The sequence below is a fragment of the Anguilla rostrata genome, chromosome 10 (genome assembly GCF_018555375.3).
Source record: "Anguilla rostrata isolate EN2019 chromosome 10, ASM1855537v3, whole genome shotgun sequence".
NCBI classification, from domain to species: Eukaryota; Metazoa; Chordata; class Actinopteri; order Anguilliformes; family Anguillidae; genus Anguilla; species Anguilla rostrata.
The window spans coordinates 34,312,675-34,333,979 of record NC_057942.1 but is presented as its reverse complement, the minus strand read 5'-3'; the positions used below and the strand labels follow the sequence as shown (position 1 = coordinate 34,333,979).

General features: G+C 42.6%; 1 protein-coding gene across 1 annotated transcript in view; it reads left to right on the top strand.

Annotated features, from left to right (window-relative positions):
• Positions 1-5,737: 5,737 nt before the first annotated feature.
• Positions 5,738-21,305, top strand: part of rasgef1ba (RasGEF domain family, member 1Ba) — a 78,998-nt gene continuing 63,430 nt past the window's right edge. Inside the window, exons 1-2 of the mRNA XM_064296668.1 lie at positions 5,738-6,066; positions 20,782-20,829. Of these exons, the coding sequence (XP_064152738.1) occupies positions 5,998-6,066; positions 20,782-20,829 (117 nt within the window). The 5' untranslated portion in view covers positions 5,738-5,997. The remainder of the gene's footprint in view (positions 6,067-20,781; positions 20,830-21,305) is intronic.

Genomic DNA, 21,305 nt, shown 5'->3' with positions numbered 1-21,305 from the left:
TGTAATTCCACAAAACATCCTAATAATGAAAGTAAAATTAGAATCCCCACTCATCCTCTTGTCCTTGGACTGAGCTTACACTCTTAGCATCAACAGCTCCTGTATTCCCTGGTAATTATCGCTGTCATCAGAATGCATCGGCAGCAGTAACCAGACAGCGAGGCATTCATTAAGCAACGCCGTTTCTCTGAATCCAAAGAAAGGGGTTTTTACCACCGAATCCCATTGAAAAATCTCACTCCACACTGTTCACTAACTCAGAGCCTCATTGTTTACATTTTGTTTTTGTAATTCAACAGGATGAACAGTGAGGAGGGCTTCTCTCATAGGCTTGTGGAAGAGGGAGAGGGAAAGACGGGGGGGGGAGAAAGAGAGAGAGAGAGACACCCTGCTGTGGCTTAGTACCAGCCCTTTGTGAGTGGTTGGCTTGTGCCAGGCCTGAGAGACACAGCGGTGCCTGGCAGAGAGGGAGGGGGGGGGGGGGGGACGGCTCTGAATCCCGTCATTTAAGGGCAGCGAAGACTCTGAGAATTTAGAGCCCTGAACCCCAACGTCAGCTGCTCCAGTCATAAATCATATCACGCGTGGATTGTTGTGTCAAGCAAAAAAATTACACCAGAGATTTGTGTTTGGCTTGATATGCCAAGAATTTATGAACCAGTTTCGCTTTTGAAGGTTCTGTGAGCCCTTCCCATTCTAAATCACTCTGACTTTCTCTGGGAGAACTTCAAATTAATTTAAAGCTCATACTGAATACGTTCTAACAAATACACACAAGATATAAATGGATACTCTTTCATGGTACAGCTCCTGTGAGTAAACCTTTATGGTTTTTGAAATGAACAACCCATTTAAAAAATGTACACACTTGAATATCGAGTATGAGCACCAAAAGTAATATTTGAAACCGTGACTTGGCCTTTCAAACAGAATAAATTAGCACTGAATGCAGGATTTACATTTACAAACCCCACCTCAATTGATTACACACAAGCCTGGTGGTCCTTTACCTCTGTGTCCTCCAGAATCCAAAAAGCGAAATGAAATGGTGTCGCGTGACTGTGACATGTTCGCCGTTACAGTCACAGCAGAACCAGGTAGTCATGAGCGATGAGACGTGATCATGGAGATCCAGAACACTGTGGTCACAATGATCCAGAACACCGTGTCCCTGTTGTGGCGTCATGGGTAACAGAGTGGGTCAACTCATCTCATTTTCAGTATTAAGCCCGTTATGCCATAAACCCTGACCAGCTGCAGAGACATCTGATTCATTGCATTCTGGGACAGAATCAGAACGCCGCCCCCCCCCTCAAAAAAAACAACCTTTTTTTCTCTCCCACTTTATATATTTTTTGTCATCCATATGGCACAAATGTTTTTCAGGCAAAGAAAATATTGTTTGCTGTTTATGGACAGATTTAGTCTTTTCCACAGGCAGTATATATATAGGAAACAGTATTGAAAACAATTTGATGTTGCCTCAGGCGAAGATGAAAGTGCATTTGAGTTCAGTGACAACATGATCAAAACTAGCTAAAAAAAACTCACAGAAATACAAACTCTTGTAAGCTCTTCTTTGTGACTGTGGGCTCTAGGTTATCTTTAATCTTATCAATTATCTCTAGGATTGCATGACTTTGAGAGCCCCACAGGTTTTGATACATGTCTGATGCAACTGGATGAGGAATGTTTGAACAGAATATGCTTTCTCCATTTACATCTCTCAACAATTACAGCAGGCACAGCAAGGCTATTGTGCTGGAAGCAAAAAAAATAAAATAAAATAACTCCTAGATTTTTCTCCCATAGCTGCAGGGTATCTTGAGGAACTGCGTCACACCGTTCCTGTGGATTTATATGAATATTATTAATTGTTGTTTGTGTTCTCACATTAACCTGCAAAAATCAGCAACCCCTACTTTTACTATATTTCATGAATTTTTAATGTGCCAGTTTAGTAAATAATAATCAGGAATTCATTAGATGTGTGATAATGTTGCACGTATTAATAAACTGTAACAGTCATTGCACTCTCAAGTACTCCCTCAGCATGCAGACAGAAAAAAAAAAACACCAGTTATTTCAGTTTCATGTAGAACTTCCCAGTAAATTCTTCGGCGCTTTCTTCTGACTAGATATGTGTGAGACAGCTTGCTGTCAATGAAAGCCCGGAGATTCAAACATGCCCGAGGCAGAAACCGGCAGCAAGGTACTCTGGGAAAGAGACTCAGAGGCTACACACAAAGCTCAGATTCTGACGCTGCCAACCGGCGAATCAAATAATGAGAGCAGTGTCAGTCAGTCAGTCAGTCAGTCAGTCAGACCCAGCTTGTCGCTGGAGGACCTTGGTGTGAGGCACTATTGACTGCTGTCAGTTTCGGTTGCGGTTGCTCACCCGCCAGCCCTGCGTTGCTAGGTGACGGGCACCGCGGCGAACCCGGGCAGGGTGGAGGCACCCTAGTGGTGTCAAAGCACAGCGCCCACCCCAGACCTCAGCTGGTCCGATTTTACCGCCACCACCGCACCTGGCCGTCCAAGAACCTCACGCTGACGCCACAGGTCTCCTGTGACCTCACGCTCCTGTATCTTAAGGAGTGTGGCCTGCTTGCACCTGATCTCTCACATCCAAGAGACCCCACTCACAGAAATGATTTATTTTGTAAAATAGACTTTTTCAGATCCAACCTCTGCTCTTGTTACATAGGAAGGCAAACTGTAGCCAAAAGCCAATAAATTGAAAGCAACAACCGGGTGAGTAGAGCAACCATCACGCAGAAAGAACCTGCCAAAATGTCCTTTATACAGCTGAGGATCATTTGGGATGAAGTGGACCCAGTCTCCCAAAATGCCCTTTGCACAGCTGAAGATTATTAGGGGTGAAACAGACCCAGTAGCTCAAAAATGCCCTTTACGCAGCTGAGGATCGTTAGGGTTGAAGTGGACTCAATCCAAGCCAGAACCATCTCTGCCCTCTCTTTGCAATTCAGGGGCATAGTGCAGCTCTGTGCTTATCACACAGTGAATACTGCCCGTTTTCTAGCCACATTTATAATTCTGCTCCTTTCCTCTGCTGTAAACCTGTTCTATCACTTTATCCACTGTGGGTGATATCCCTCAGAGATGGAAGAGGTTTGTTTCTCTAATCCTCCATAGGCAGCGATTTCGGGGGGGCGACTGATGCTTCTCGACGTCCCTGCACATTGTGTGGAAGCCCCCCCACCCCACCCCACCCCCGGGTCATTTCTACCTCCCCACCTAGCGGTTATCCTAGCAGAGGGGCTCCCCTCTCAGGTAGTGATACATATACACAGGGCCCATATGGAGGGTCTCTGGATCTGCCTTAAAACAACGCTATTCAAGTACCACAGGAAAAAAAAGAACAGGTGTCACAGCACGAATGCTTCATTTATCATATCGTTAGCTTGCCTGTCACGTATCTGGGTTACCGTCATTTTCTTGTTGTCTTAAGGATGATATTCAATTAATAGGTGAGGCCTAACAGTTGCACGGTGGGGGTAATCAGCTGCACTGTGTCTGCACGCGGGTAATTAGAGCGGGGCAGCCGGTGGAGCAGCGGGCGGAGCAGCGGGTGGGCGCGACATCAAAGAGGATGCAGCGCACCTGGCTCTGCAGTCCCTGGGCCAGAAAGACAGGCAGATAACCTCACTACCGCCCCCTACTGTTCAGTGCTAAAGGCACACCTGGGGCTTATACACACAGCTGATTTATCTGTTGGAGACCTTCCAATAGTGAGACATCTTGAGAGAAACCTGGCTACAGAGGGGTAACCCATTCTCTCTTGGCTGGCCTGGTGTAGTGTGTGTGTGTGTAAAAATACAAACGTATACAATGCAGCAGGTGAGCATCAATGAGTGTTCCTTGGCAACCAGGGCAGTTCATGTCTTGTTCATTATTCGTCAGCCATGAAAGCCCGCAGAACATTCTCCAGGCCTGAGGTCTGCTTTTCTAAGCAACCCTGAGCCGACAGCAAGAGCCCTTCATCAGCACGTGAGCCGAGGTGAGCCATCTGCGACCTCCGAACTCCGTCTGATCATGTGACAAAGATAACACTTGTGTCACCGTGGGGGGGAAAAAGGCAGAAAATAGCTTCGAACTGCGGAGAAGAGCAGCAAATCCACTGCATCTCCAAATCATTTATTAGAAAGCAGGGAATGAAACGTTAATCCCTAAATCACGACTCTATGAACGAGGCAGATTACAAACCCCTCACAGCACACACACTGACGTTCCCTGTCGGCCCACGCTGATACAATATTGGTACGGTGTCATGAGGTCAGGGGGTGGAGCCACAGCAAGGTTACTGCCCCCCCCCGCGCGCACACGCACTCACAAATACAGTAAATGTAGAGAACATTCACAGAGGGGGACCTAAAGATGCTCAGAGTAGGGAAATGCAGTATGCAGCATGTAGCAGAAGAATGATTGCTGTTATATGGTACACAGCAGGAGAGTAGGGAGTTTATGTGCGTGTGTGTGTGCGTGTGCACATGCGCATGTGTGACTGTGTGTGCGCTATGTGCGCATGGGTGAGTGGTGTGTGTGTGAGAGAGAGAGAGAGAGAGAGAGAGCGCGAGCATGTGTTTGTACAGAAAATCCATTCCATTTTGAAAGATAAATGTAATACATGCAGTCACAGACTCCTGTGAGCCACCATCCGTAGCCTGGCCCAACTGGGGACATGCAGAGTGCTGAAATGGGGGGGGGGGTTCTCCCCCCCAATGCAATGCATTATGAATATGCCACTGTCTGCAGATTCATCCACACACTTTGCCATTCCTGCCAAATGCCTTCTATCCAGAGATCTGGGATTTATGGTATCTAATGAAATATTTCATTAGTTTGAATTGCTCTACATGGGGCGCTTAGAACAACTGCCAGGGATGGAGAGAGGGAGGAAGACAGAGAGAGAAAGGGACAACCAATGAGTATATTTCAGGATTTGGGTATATTTTTCTGTACACAGTAGCAGTATGTCTAGATCTATGTTTGTGCATTAATTTGTACATGTTCTTTTTCTGTGCTTTGGGAACATATGATTTATCTTGTCATGCCAATAATCTATTTTGAATTTGAAGACTGAGAGGCAGAGAGAGGTTGAGAGAGAGAGAGAGAGAGAGAGAGAGAGAGAGAGAGATACATAAATGCACGTGCACATATCCCCCCCCCCCCACACACACACACAATGAAATAAATATACAAATATAATTAATATTTATAATAATGTAGACATTTTCCATTCAATGGTCCTTCACATACAATTTCTGACCATACCATATAAATGCAGTTCAGTCGTTATCTGCAACTCCCCTCAGTCCCAGGTCATCCCAGTCACCGCACGTACAGTCTTTGCTCCCTTATGGGTTATCGCGGGACTCAGATACTGCATTCACAATTAATAGAATAAAATGCTTGAAGCAACCCGTTAAGGGAGGAGTGATTTCATTGACCGTGCATATTCTGCACCGACAGCAAGAGTTTCGACGCATCGAGAACTGTCTATTAAATAGGAGGTGGGCATGCAGCAACCTTGATATTGAATCGTTATAATTACTCCCCACAACTAGGTAAATTCGGTTTCTGCATCTGTTTAGAGGCAAGGGAGGTGAAAAATGCCAACCCTGCGTTGGATGTCTTGCCTCCCCCTCGGCTGGTCCCTCCCATCCCACCGTGCCATGATAATAGTCACATTCAGCGGGAAAGGACGGGGGCAGATATGCTAGCGCAGTATTTGAGCTGATGATTTGCAACGAATTAACTGCGTATCTGACAGCAGTGGAAGGAACCGCAGGAGCTGCTGCATCACACCTTTCTCGAGGTCTGGCGAGGCGAGTAATGCAGAGTGTATTCGTTCACGAGACAAAGAAGTTATTGCGGGGGTATTTCTACGGAATCTTTGGATATCTCTGTCATTGTAAAGGATTACCGTCCAGCGGTGCTTGTAATATCTAAAGGGAAACCCCGCTTACTTTTTATATGGCAAAGTTTCTCGCCGAGCTGTTGGGATGTACACTGCCGGAAAAGGGCACTTCTCCCATGTTCGAGGTAAGGCAGCTAATTTCCTTATATTGACGCGTCGGGTGATGGGTTTGTGTGACAGTCAAAGCACCTGCTTAAAAATATGACTTCGCACCTACGTATTTAAAATCGTCCTTTCCGACAGAAGATATTGCAATACGCCCTACTTGCAATCAGCGAGACACTTATAAGGCGTTAATTAATTGCAACGGGGAATTGAATATTCATTAGTCATATATACAGTACGTAGCATCTTCATACAAAATCACCTATGGGTATTTAGGTACACATTCTGCTAGTGTTTTATATACCCTGTTCTAATTTGCAGCGGTTTTCGTTTCCAGTTGTCTGGAAAGACGCCGGTTGTAAAGGAACTGCTGAGTACGCTCATTGCTATTTGGACTGAAGTTTCTTGGCACTCGCCGAGTGCGTATTTGGGTCAGTGTGCCACAACAACCTCACCTGCAGAAAGATGGAGAACACCCCGAGTTTTAAACGGGAGCGCGGAATCGTCTCCCAAAGGGTGGCACATACTGTAGAGGCTCGAGACGCTATCGATATCGCTGAGACAAAAACTGATACTATATAGTCTCTATAGTGAAGGAATAAAATGTTATGAAAACTATAGAAACGTGTTGAACATGTTGTGTTGAATGTTTTAATCAATATTCACTCAAGTTTTTACCCCACCTCCTGAAGCAATAGCATGAAGAGAGACGTGCACTAACATTGATCATCAGAGAGACCTTGTTGCCTCTACGCTGTATTTATTGATGAAATGGACATCCCCTTTAATGGCTGGAGTGCAGACGTGCTTTAGTCAGCTCTGCGTCCGTTTTTGCTGACTTAAACTCCTACTCCATGACTTTGTGGGAGGAATACAAATCTCGCTCCAGACAGAAATCTCTACAGTGAAACAGGAGAGGGAAATCTGTGCATCCACAGGCCACGGCATCTGGTTTATAATTGTTTGGATTAGCTTGTCATTTCATTGGAATAATTTGTTGTATTGCCTGTCCAAGTAATTCAAGTGGTCTTAATACACAGCACACAAGAAAATTATGTGCTAACTGATGTTCAGGTTGTGTCAGATGGCTCATGATCTGTGGGTACTGGTCCCAGCACAAAGGGAAAACAGTCATACAACCGATTAAGAAAAATTAAGCCTCTGCCAGTTATATAAGAGAAAATACAGGATTCTCTGTGATTCCATCAGATCAGCTGTCCAGCTGCTCCTGTAATCTTGCAGAGCCTCACTGTCACTGCCATCTCTCTCTCTCTGTCTCTCTCTCAGGATGGAGTATTTGTCCCCTCTTCACTGCAAGCTTATTTATTAATTTTTTAATTAATTCTGCTCAAAATCTGCTGTCCCAGCGTGTCTCAGAACAGTGCACGGTGTTGCCCCGTCCGATCAATCTCAGAGCAGCCCCACAGGCACCTGACCTGGTGGCCTTAGTTTTTGGGCTGCCTGGTCTCCCCTCATTTGTGATTCATGCAAACGTGAAGGAGGCGGGGAACCTGGGCTCGTCCAATCACATCGCGTCATTGTTCCCGACTGGTGGATTGCTGGAAACCTAACCAAGCAATGCCACAGATTCATAGCAACTGACAGGAGTTATTTTGTTGGAGGATAGCTCTGAAAAAGGTGTTATGAAGCCTGGGTTGCAGGAACGAGGAGTACATTGCGGAGTTTCCATGCAGTTTTGCTGTGTCGTCCACCCATGGTTTCTGGTCCCAAAAAACATGCTTTGTTTATAGTGGGGGGAGGAAGATTTCGGCGTTTTAGCCGAAGCAGATGAAAGCAGTTCTGTGGTTTTGTGAATTCAGTCCACATCTGGCACTTAGTTGCAGACAGATTCAGACCAAAAACACTGTCTGATCCCTCAGCATGGATTTAGCCTGTCTGAAAATATGTATTTTTTCCAAAAGTACATGAAGATTCATTGGTGGGTGAAACACTTCAGAAGACAGGACAAAAGGACCCCAGAACACATAGGGGTCAATAATTTAGTTTTGATGTGTAAGCAATGTAATAATGTTTCGTCAAAATAAATGTTTCATCATTTAATACTTTTCCTCGCTTGCTGGTCATATGACTTAGCTAGCTAACACATTTGCCTTGCTAGCTGCTGTTTGTGCAAACTAGCTGGCCCTAAGACCTAGCTTGCTGCATCAAAAAGCCAGCTAGCTGTCCTCAGAACACAGCTAGTTACCACTTTGGGCAGTTAGGTGCCACAAAGATGCGGCAAATTATACTTAAATTTCTTTTAGAAGGAATAATACCCGATTACGGAAGTATGCAAAAATACACAATACAGGTTGGAGGATTCAGCTAAAGCAGTCACTCTGTGCCTTTAAGCATCCTGCAGACCAGGACCAAACTCCAGCGGTACCAGTGCCAGCTGCAGCTCCCAGCCCCACCGGCTTCAGGACAATTTATGTTCGCAGTAGTGAGGAGCACTGGTCTGTGTGCTCAATTTGAGAAAGGGGGATTGCGAGTTTGAATCCTATGTGATCCCTCTGCCGCTGCATGGTGCTTTGTGCAAAATAACTCAATTGAGCTCCTGCAAAAGGATAAGGAGAAGGAGTAAGGAGGAAGGAGAAGCCCATCTGGGACTGGATTACATAGCTCCCAATTTGTACAGCCCAGCAAGAGTGAGGTGAAGTTGTGAGGCTCTGTGGGATAATGAAATAATAAGTTTCAGGACTTTGTCTTTTTCAAAGGTGAGAGGTCTGTCCAGTCTGCTTCATCGTGGGAGTTAATCTCTTTTTTTTCCCAGGCCTTGTGTCCTTGGGCAGCAGATCATCCTCCTGCCGTGGGTCACCGCTGGATTTTATCAGCAATTACAGGAACCCGTTACCTTCGAATGTCTCCGATTGAAGAATAATTGGCTAGCCTAATAGGAGCACCTGGGCGACTGGTCCACTAAATAGCACACTTGAACCCTCCCTCTCCTCCCATAAAACGCAGACCTCTGTGCTCTGCACTTGATTGTTTTGCCACAGCCGTTAGGGGGAATTTGGGAAAGTACAGTGCGCTTTCGTTTTCTGAAGGAAAAGAAAGAAAAAAAATCTACGTGTCATAACAGTAAGCTCGGTGCTTGTTTGAGCATGCTGTCGTGTTCCGGAAAGCCTTTCTTTGGAAGCGTTTGAGCAATTTGTGGCAATGCAATGTTTCTAGAATGATGTTCACTTCAAGTTTGCTATCCCTTGGGGGGGGGGGGGAGGAGGGGGAGGGGGAGGGGTTCTCCTGGGGGAGACATAACACCTCTGCAATAATTAGACAAACAGCTGTATGTTTGGTTTGGGGAAGATTATTTATTAATTATTGCCGTTTCCGACTGAGCTGCAGCCCTTCGTATATGCGTGTAGCTGCTCAGAACTCAAGCTGAGCACCAGTAATTAGCCGCTAGAGATGATGGTTAATCCCGCTGATCAAAATTCAGCGGGTACACTGGTTCAGATTTCACCAGTCTCCGTGGACTGCCATGCTAGGAATTTTGATTCCATAAAAAAAAATTTAAAAAATAAAAACTCCACATCTACATCTCTTGGGGTATGCCAAAGAACAAGCAAAACTCAGCATACCAAGACAAATAAGCAAAAACTGAGTCAACCTCTTGGTTAATCATTTCATGTTTTATCCAAGAGAAGTACCTGCTATTTGAGATTTATGGAAAGCGGTAAAGCCAAAATGTATTACAAATACCCTTTAATTAAAGCTGGATCTGCACATTAGCCACTGAATGGTTTGATTACAAATCTGAAATTGTGGAGTACAGAGCAGAAAAAAGAAAGAAAAAATGCATTTGTCCCAGACATTTTATAACAGATTATATCTAGGTTAGCAGTTCCGAGAAACGCCGTTGGTTGCACCCACACAAACACAAAATCACGAACAAACATCTTCACCCTTCCCCCTCCTGGGTTCCGGGCACTAACAAACTAAAATAAAGAGAAGAGAAAGTAAAACCCAGGACTGCTTTTCAGCTGCTGGGATCCGCTGGCCAACTTTTCATTTGACCGGTTTCTCTCTCTTAGTCTTGCGTGCTCAGAAACAAAACTGAAACGAAATTTAACTCGAAACGTGCTCTCGGTGTGAGCTCCCAGTCTCAGCCCCGAACTGTGGAGAGCAGCACACCTTTAAGCACCTGGGCTACTTAAATAACGCAACCCAGGTGCATGTGCTCTCTCCACTAGCCGGCGCAGCTGAGATCCATTCGGTTCACTGCCAGCCCAAATGCTACAGGGATGTTTACATTCGTTTTTAGTTAAAAATGTGTGATTCGAGTTCAGTATTCTGAATAGTTTTTACAGAATCTAGATTCAGAAAACAATTTCCACTGCTTTCAGTTAAGTGAAAGTCTTAAGGCTTAGAAGAGATGGCCATTCCAAATATCCATTTTACTTTTACATTTGCTTTTTCATTTTATGGCATAAATTTCCCTCCATACCCTGTGGTGATTCATAAGTCACATGTACGTTTCTTGGCAGAGTTCACTTTCGCTGCCTAGCTGAATCACGGATTGTTGAAAAAGGACAGATTTTGTGCTTTGAGAACTGCTTTCTTGCAGCTGCACCTACAGTAGAATGGTGAGGTGGGTGCCTCCTATAAGCAGCAGGTGAACTTAATGAAACGTCAGATCCTTTGAGCTTGTCAGGAATATTACACACGGAACATATCCAGGAACTGTGCAAGGCAACTCTGTAATGGGGTCTCTTTCTCATCTGCAAAATACCACGACTGACAGCTTTGCCGTGCAGGAGAGTACATTTAAAATGTCGCAGAATTCCTCTCTCAAACTGCTAGTCACATCTCCCCATTTGAACTCTGTTAGTGGTCGTAGCATCTGCGAACATCCTTGACTGGGTCGTGTGCATATCAGAGAGGGGTTCATCTGAAAGGGTGTCAGGACTGGGATTGCGAACATTGAGAACGGCTCCGACTCCATCGCGTCCCATCTGCTGGTGTCACCCTGTGCCTGGCGCAGTGGTCATGAAGGCGCATTTTGAGGAGAGGACAAAGAGATGGAATTGGCTGCGAATGTTCGGAATAAACAGAGCGATTTGTTCATTGGAATGCCTTCTGTCTTGCAGTCCTTGCTTTTGGTTAACAGCTATCGTCCTGTTTTCGAGAAAACGTTTTGGCACTCAACCAGTCCTTCTGTCTGATTCTGATTTCTCTTGCTCAGTTGCACTGGAATAGTACTTTGTTTAATAAAGAGAAAACCAATCTACAACCACCCATTACACGAAAGCCCTCAGGAAACCATACTTTATATTTTTTTTAATAAAAACAGCTGCTAATTGCCTGTCTTTATTACCAGTTCTTTTGATTTTCATTTCATAGAGTTGTCAGCAGGGTTGTAGCGATACATTGATCTGGATCGATATATCAGTTCAAAGGGCAACGACCCGATCCAATCGATAGAACCTGCAAAAATTGTTCTCTATCTTTATGAGTCATAGGAAAATTAATTTAAATTTGCCCACGATCTTATGGTGGTTTGCTCTCTAGCAACAGTGCCAACATCATTGTTTTACGTTTCTGACTCAACCTCACCGTCACTTGTTCCGAAGTGCCAGGTGACATCAATAATTTTGTGCACTCTCAACCTCAAATTGTTTGAATGTGTACATTGTAACAGGATTGTGTTAGATGAATAATATATATTGATTGTTTCTTACTAGATCAGATCATTTTAGATCGTATTGTAGAAAATTGTGATATCGCCAAATATCAAACCGATGCCTCAAAAATTGAAATCGTATCTTATCATTGAGAAGCCTGAGGTTTACACCTCTGGTTGTTAGCACAACAACATGGTGGTGTGGTGATGTCTCGTCTTCAAGCACCGGTGTGAATTTGAACATGCACATTACAGGTGGACAGGGTGGAGAATTAATGAGCCTCCATCATTTCTGTTCTCACTCAGATTCCTAAAATTGTGAGGTTTTTAATGCTGGTGCTTTTGCACAGTTACAGTATTTTCTTTCCCAGGGTTGAGAGCTCACAAGCACAAGGTTTGTCCTTGGACAATAAAGAAGTCTTCCAAATGTAAGTTTATATTGACAGAATTTAAGTTCATTGTCCAGGCTTAGTGTATCATAGCAACCGTGTTCTAAAAATGAAAACAAATTGGTAAAAATTGCCTGTCTGTGCCGTTTCTCTTCAAAGGTTTGAGCTCATGTGGTTGGCCTTGAGACTAGGAAACAAAAAAAGACCTGATATAAATTTCATTTCCTTCTTTACTTCAACACAGGTGTGCTATTCCATTCACAACCTCAATACATTCAAATGGAAGGGAAAATCATAGATGAAGACCTGTTTGGTTAAAAAAAATGTAATTATTAAGTGGGAAGATTTTTCATTTGCTACAGTGTGCAGGCATTTTTCCTATTGATTTGGATTCTGCCTCACCTGTACCTACGCTGTATTGGATGTGCTCCTTATTACTTAGTCCAAACCAGGAAAGGAAGTCATGGCCATGCGGCATGACTGTAACCCGCTTGGGGAGTCAGCAAGACTTAGGTAAATATTTCTTTCATTTTGTCTTCTGAATTTTTCTTTTAACCCTCCTTGGAGGGGAAACACAGATAGAGGGTGAGCACACACCTCAGGTAATAAAATAAAGTGTTTCTTGGATTTAGGTATTAGAAATGAAAAATAAACCAACTCTTGGCAAAAAACTCGCCGCTTTTCAGCTTGTGTTGCAATCTCCCTTTCTCTCGGTTCCTTTGTGCCTACTGAGAGGTCAGAGCAGTTTATATGTTAAAGAGCTAACAGGGCGCACCTGTGTGCAATTTCTGCTCTGAGAGTAGGCGTGGCCTTAATTAGCCCAATTCCCCCCCAAAAATTGTCCTGTCAGAAGAAAAGCAAGGAAACCAATTAAATGAATGTGTGAAGAGGTGAGAAACAGGGAGGTCATTAATTATGCAGATGCTGATCAAGGACACATCAGATCTTCATTAACCTGAATTCAAAAATTGTTTCTAATTGCAGTGTGCCTTGGGCAGTATAATCCATAAACTCAACACAAATTTATACAAATTTATAAGTTTATATTCGGTTAAAGAAATTATTGGGATATTTTGAATCATTTCGCATCTACAATTCCTGGTCTCGTACGGACTAACGAGTCCTTGTTAATCAATTTTTTAAAAATTAAAAACAGCTTGATCATGTTTAATAAAACCCATTGCATTTATGACCACGTCTTCTTTTTGTGAATACATGGACCGGAATTCTCTCTGTTAATTGCATTTTTTATGCTTTGCTAATCAACAACTTGCCCTGGAACCGCCGTGAAATGAAAATGCATCGATTATTATGTTTTCATTTTTTAATGTGTGTAATAATCATCTCATGGCCAAGGTGATAAGCAAATGCCCCTACTGGGGTTAATAAAGTATGACCTAACCCAACCCAACTAATCATCAGGAAAATATGGTGCGATATCCTGAGACGAGTAAATTGCATTTATAAGCTAATGTTTTCCCCACGAGACCTCATCCCCCACTGTCACCCCTCACCTTTCCCCGTGTCTGTTTGAACAGGAAGAAAGGCACAACCCTGAAATATATGCGCTTGCAATGGGAAGTGATTAGGCTCAAATCTCAGCAGAGCAAGATGTCACTCACCAGTAATGAGTTAATCAGGGAAGGTTTCTTTTGTAGCTTTGCATGGGGAATGTGCAATAAATTGAGTCTGCCAGTATGATTTTTAATGAGCTCAAGACAGCCTTGCTTACATACTTCTGGCAGAAGGTAGACTAGCATTATAATGTTGTATTGATATTTTTTAAAAAATCTGTTGAAGGATTTAAATGAAATTAAAGCACTCACTGGGTGAAACGTATCTTTGCAACATCGCATGTAATGTGTGATTTTAAAATCTTGTGTCATAACTTCAGTACTTTTCATTTATGAAAAATGTTGGTGTGCAGCATATTTGGTCATGAAACTAGACTAACCACTGTGTGAGTGGTTGAGGAAGTATAAACGTAATCAGGGGTATGTTACAGTATGCACTACCTATAGACATTTACAGTTAATACTACTCAAATTACACAGCACAGTTAAAATCTTATATGATCACATTAGAGGGCACATGCAGTTTTGAAAGAATATAAATTCCAAGTGGTGGGCCACAGAAAAATGTATTCACTGTATAGCCTTGGAAAGTTTTGGAACCATTGATGTGCAAGATCAATCTAGTGTCAACCACTAGAGGGCATGCACTTACATAGTACTAACAAAGCTGGAACATGCACTACAACCACTGTTTGCCAATTGAAGAGAAAATGTTTACAAGATTTTTACTTGCTGATATGACCAATCGCTTTACAGAGTTATTAATGGTATGTTTTTATACCCCCTCTTTCACATTTCAGTATATTAGAATATTTATCAGACAGTCTTATTAGAGCAACTTATACAGATGTTTTTTTACACACAATCCATTTATACAAGCGAATTTCCAGGTAAGTACCTTGTACAACAGCAGTGCCCCAGATGGCCAGGCAACTGAGTTATAAGGCATTATAACATCACACTACACCACTACTGCAGATTTTCCCCTATTAGACATGCAAAGTTGTATTTATCTGAACCAGACAATGCATTCCCTGCTTCTGAGCCCTTTAAGGGTTAAGGTCACAAATATGTAATTAGATAGTTCTTAACTGAAAATTAGAATACTGATGTAACAACCACTACTGGTGATTGAAAACATTGGAGTTCTAGAACACTGTTCAAAAAAACCTACTCTTCAAAGGGCTATGAACTCTCGATAAGTGCAGCGGAGGTTACATGAGGCGAGGTAGTGAAGATCGGTTCAGTGAAGACACACTTCAGGCTTTGCTGAGCTAGCTGATGACAAGTGCCCAGCGTATTCCCAACTGTCCCTGATGGTGAAAAAACCAGTGGTGTGAGGCAAAAAAACAATGTGTGAATCAGGGGGACTACCACCCAAGCTATAAATAAGTACTGACTGACCTGCTTATGCCCTCCACTGCAGACAGTGCATCTCTGCCCTCAGTTGACTGTCTCTTGCCTCACTGAGTCCACTGTCGAAAACATCTAGCTTCTGATTATAGTTTCTCCTGAAAATGTTTCCTAAACAAATAGAGTAGAACTTTCTCGGCTCAAAGGTTCGTGAAAAGTTTGAGCCTGTGTGTGAAAAGGTTGAAATTGCTTTTTAATGTGATAAATCTAGGTTTGCGAAAGTTCTTTTAAGGTGCTCAGTTTTCTGTAGGTTCATGCATTTCATGAATTTATGATTTTTCTATAACTGTAACTATCCTTTGAACTTAAAATCAAAAGTGCTGTAACTTCAAAGACAGCTCTCTGCTTTCAAAAGCATGCAATCTCCCTTCTGTAAGATGCACAGATTTTTTTTAAAAAAAGCATTTGATTTATTTATGTTTTCCCAAAAGACCATTATAACGTTATTCATGTGGAAATACAGGGTCAGTGGTGCTGAAAGTCAACAATACCATGATTTCTTTCAATGATAAATACTTGTATGTCTGTAATAATAAAGGCTACTGCATGCTATGGGTAGCTTGTGTTACTGGAGATTGAATGCATTAACTTGATGGCTACTGGGGTTGAATCCCCAGTGAGACTTAAAAATGTACATGAATAGTCCGAGAACGTTAGGACTACCTGGTCCTAATTGTTAGTTGGGTTGACTTCTGTCCAAAATGATATCGAATGGATGTTGTTCGAAGCCTTTTAGGGGAGTTTTTGGAAGGACATATGAGTTGAGGTTAAGTGTACGTATTGCAGTAGTCAGAGCTGTACTGAGGTAAATGACATTTTGTGGTGGATATAGCATAACCTTCACGGTCCGCAGTCTCTTCGGAAGGATGTGTGGTGCATGTTCACCTTGTCTCGGATCTGACAGCTGGTGCCCAGCTGTTTACTTGCTCCGTTAAACACAATGTAAATGTAATTACAAGCTTAGCGCCTCTCTCTGAGCTGCAGGTACGTCTTTCTGAGCTTCTCTCGCACCCAGAAACTTTCAGTAAATAAAACAAACGCCACCTGGAATGACCTTGGAAGTCCTTGACCGACCGCACGGAACTGCCTTGTGTTCTGTCATTGGCTGGAACGCAAGGGAAGGGAGGAGTGGCAGCTTGAATATCAATCGGCAAATCTGTTTCTATGACACGACCGCTCCAAGGTTTGGATCAAAATTCACTCCACAAATGGTATCCTAATGAATTGAATATTCCCCAGGTGTCCCGATGCAATGATGTAATGAACAGGAGTTATTCCTGAAATGGAAAATGATAACTTACCTTTTTTTCTGTAGCGTTTCCTCATAATTATGTGCATTTTAATACTGATTAGGCATCCAATCAGTCCTGGATTGCCAGTAAAGGTGGTGTTTATGTAAAAGACAATGTCTGGCTCATTGTCTTGTCTGTGTATTTTGTTTTCATTTATTTTATTTATTTTGCAGTGGAGATATGATAAAAATGCATATGAAACCTGGTTTGCCTTGGGCAAGAACATGAGGACAGACAGATTAAAATCTATGAGGAGATAAATATAATCGGTGTGGAAAATACTATGCTGACATCGTAAGACAAAATGACCAACCCTTATTAAATTATGCTCAAGGATAACCAGGTTCCCTGATTACCATAGTGATTAATTACGAATGTAAATAGGCAACCCTGTGAATCGCTTGGTACACAGTAGAAAGTGATCATACTAATTTACAAACCAATTAAAGGATTATTTAAATGAGAAAGATGTGATTGCTAATAGAGTCAATTTGGATTTTATTTTTAAGTAATAAAAAAAAGTCCTGTTTTGTTTAGTTCGCTAAAATGAGTCCACCAATCCCACCCTTGCAGCGTTTGCACCTTTATCATGACCCATCCCCTGTCCCAGATTGCTTTGCTGCCTGATGATCAGATTGAAGGACCTATCTGTGGGGTGGAACCTCACCTAGTTTTCTTTGTTGATGACATAGACCACATTAAATGCTATGTTGTGTTCCTCCACTGTCTACATATTAGATATATGTATTAATAATAAATATTGATGAAAGATTTGTAACCTGTAGTCAAAGGTGTGTGAAGGCTACTCTTTTCAGCCTCACAGATCAGATAGTCTCAATGCTCATGCAGCCCCCTCCCCCCCATCCTCTCATTAATTCCAGATCAGAGCCCTTCTCCTGTACTCAATCACTTGTGCCCTTGGGATCTGCGACAGCATATTCTACACACAGCTGCTCTTATACGGGCTGTGATTTACATACTCTACAGTTTTACATATTACGTTATATACTGCTGCCGGATGTTTTATTGAAGCAATTCAGATTCTGGCACCATGCTCGGGGGTACCTACAGTCACAGCAGGTGCAGGGCGTCCTTTAACTGAACCTGCAATGATCCATTTATGAGCCTGGTTTTCATTCAAATCAGAACTAAGTCTTTGAAGTGTAATGCACGCTTTGGATAAATAAGTTACTATGAACTGTCTAATTGGCTTTTCTCTCAGCTGGACATATTTATCCTAAAGAATCCCCCGAGAATACCTCTCTCTTGCTGCTTCATCCTTGCCGTATCTGTGTCAAATTGTGCCTTATTGGCATGGCTTAACTGGATATAGCTTTGGGAAAATAGAAATTGTTTTGAGCTTCAAAACGTTTGGGGAAAAAAATTTCTTTTTTTTCTTGATTTGGCTCTGTACTCCATAACCTTAGATTTGTAATCAAACAATTCACATGTGGTCAAAGTGCTCATGCTCAGGGAATTATAAGAGGAAATATATAATTATTTCTTCTCAACTGTCTTTTAGTGTTCCTAGCAGAGCATTATTCCTTGTACTGGCCACGTGCATTTATCAGTTCAGTAACCAAGCAACCAGCCCCCATTATGCTGTTCAGACCTTACATTGTGTCCTTCTGATGGCCATTAGGATAATGTATTCATACACCTTCCATTCATAGTACAGTTTCACACCAGTCACAGTCAATTCAGCCCAAGCTTCCTGCTCCTCCAGATAGAGAAACCAAATGAAAATACTGCAGATGAAATGGATGGAGAGGGCAAAATACTGCTCAGCAATGGTGACCCTTGCCTAATGTGCATCTGCAGTAATTCCAATTGCCATCAAGCTGTTCTCATTCAAATGCAATACAGCCAGCCTGGAAAACAGCATTTTTCATTCTGCGGGTTGTCCAAAATGATGACATTTTTTGAAAAATACATGACAAGAAGGATTGTGTTCAGGAGGATATGGTACCTCATTTAAAAAATATCACAAATCAAGATGAACATACAATGTTCTCCTTGCAAAATATTCCACTTCTGCTAGGGATAGTTACTTTGCTGATTCAAACTATACAGCAGGGATCTCTCCGGAGTGTTATTTGCCCTTGACAACGTTCCACGCACGGAGTGATCACAGCACAGCTAGTTCAGGTGGGCTGGGGTGAGTTAGCAGCAGTGGAGTGGAGTGTCACTTCTCAGTGATTCAGTAACCTGCATGTGTTCTGTGGGGGGCCAGGTGGAGGGAGGGCGGAGGGGGGAGGTAGCTGATGCAGCTGGTGACAAGCGAGGAGCCTCTTTTAACAGACTCCCCTGCAGGCCCTTAATTCCCTGTTTGTCATCCCTTGCTGGGCGAGAAAATGCCACGCTGCTTTTTTCATACGGTAGGCCTGAAATCTGTCATTCTGGTATGAAAACACACATACACACACACAGACACATGCACAAACACATGCACACACACACACACACTTTCTCTTTCACGCACACTCAGTCTCTCACATACACACACAATATCTGTTACACATATTCTCTCATATGCAATCTTTCTGATACACTGATATCTCACCATGCCAGTGTATGCACATGCACACACATACACACACACACAACAGCTTCATGTATTATTCCCCTGCTGTGTGCTTGGTAATGAAAGTGTGGGGCCACACAGACAGAAAGAATCTGAGTGTCTGTGGTCTGTGGAATTATATTAAGTATATGATGCTTATGTACACTATGGAAGTATATTATCTAATGGTAGTGCATTATTTCTCCATGAGCACTCACTGCTGATTGACCAACACACTGTGACTGATGGACAAACTGTCTTCACTACATGGAAATGGATCAGTTTATCTTTCATTTATTTATTTTTTTTATTTTAAAGACGAGTTCTTTGATCTTTAACAAAATGGCAGGCAAAGCAAACCTAACAGGAGGAGGAAGGGAAGGTTCCGGGATGGGCTGTAAAAATCTGTCCTGTTAATTGAAATGTCAGCATGAGTCTTGTTAATAGAAACTTCTTGCTATTTTACTTCTGCTGAGCAACACATGCCCACGTGGGACCTCATTTAAGAAAAGATGCCTCTCGCCCTCCCGCAAATGGCCTTTCCAAGCTAGCCAATGTACAAAGACTTCATGCACCCTATCAGTCCTCCCCCCTCCAAAAAAAAAAACTGTACAGATTTAATTAGCATGTTCACACTTTACCGTTATCCAGACAACTCACTTGGGATGTGGCGTTTCTCTCTTTTAGCATTAATTAGTGTTAGCCTTGCCCCCTAAAGTGATGTATGACTTTATGTAGTGCCGAGAGCAGTTAGACTGAGCGACTTGAATGTGTTGCTAGACACATCTTGACTTATTGCTTCTCCTGAAATGAATTTTTGATTGCACCTCATTATTTTGTTTTTTTCTGACAGTATCCTGTGGTTGAAAATATTTTTGTCAGTATTTTAAGAATAAAGAACATTGGTTTCTAATAGTAACTCAGTAATTAGTATACCATGATAGATAATGCAAGGAAGGAAATGGCTATTTCGTCGTTTAAATGAGCAGGATGCTGGGATTGGATGACTCTTCATTGCTGTATTCTGAGCAGTGGAGGACCTATTTATCAGCAGTGGCTTGGAGCTGGAATGCTGTAAACCTGATTTTATACCATAGAAATTCATGCTATTTAGTAAAATAACAAAAAAATACACATGAGTACTCAAGAGCCTTTTTGTAAAGGCGTATGTCCCTCTAAAGCTACAGATATGGAGATCTAATAAGTCTACTCTGCATATTAGTCTTGACATATTGCAAAATTTCAAAGAGAGAATCTGCCGTCTTTTCAACAACCCAATGAGCCGTTCCCCCTGATGAATGTGTCTGCCGAAATGACATCATTCAAATGTCCCAAATACGGGAAGGGAATGACACGAAACCTGATTCTGCAACCAATTAGTTTGTGTTTGGAGCATGAAAGTGACTGTCACTATGATAAGCCAATGATGCCATTTGCATTCCTGTCGTGTGCCCTGGCAGGCTCGTAAATGGAAATGCAGCGGTTTCCTGCCAGTCGACGCCTGTTATCTTCTATGTTGCTTTGACTCACTCCCAGTCTCCGAGCTTTCATTTATTCCTGTGCGCGGCGCAACTTAATTTGTAAAAAAAATTCTTGTGTGCCGTGTATCGCTTTCTTATCCGTGCAGGCTACACCGTTTTAATTGAGGAGTTGACAAAACCCGAGCATCAAAGTTGCTTGTTAGCAGCAATGCTCCGCTGGAGCAGAGGATTGTGGGATATGCAGAGGTGTCTGCTTTACGCGCGTGGAAGCGGCGGCGCGTAATGATTAAAGGAACATCCCAAGGCGTGTGTAAATCGGGGAATGGGTTCCTACGACGAACTTGTGCGTTTCTTTCTCTACCAGCTAATGAATCTTACCTCTTTCTCTCCCTCCTTGCAGTCTCGGAGTCAGCCCCATATAGGATTGAGACACGCCACCAAGCAGAGGGTATGTTGCAGCTGAGGCTTTTGCCTCGTTCATTTTTATTGTAGCAATCAACCATTTTTTTCCCTCGCTTTTTTCATCTAAATGTATTTTTCTACCATCCGTCATGAACATCATTATAAATGAGAGCAATTGCTCTCCTATCATAAATACCAAAATGGTATTTTTCTGGCATATTTTTAAATAGCTTTTTTTAAGTACCATTTTCTGTCTCTCATATTTTGAATGCTTAGGCTATCCCATTGACATGACATCATTTTCCAATACACATCCTCCAAAACACCATCCTCTGTTTGTCTATAATCTGCAGCCCACAAATTGAGATATGTAGCCATTGCAGCAGAAGACTATCCCTCATCCACAACTCACTCCTTCTGGCCACAAGGAGTCACTATAGCACCCTCCCTACGTCATATTATTGCCATTATGTGGTGCCCAACATCCAATCACAATGTCCCTCTAGCACACTTAGGCTTCTG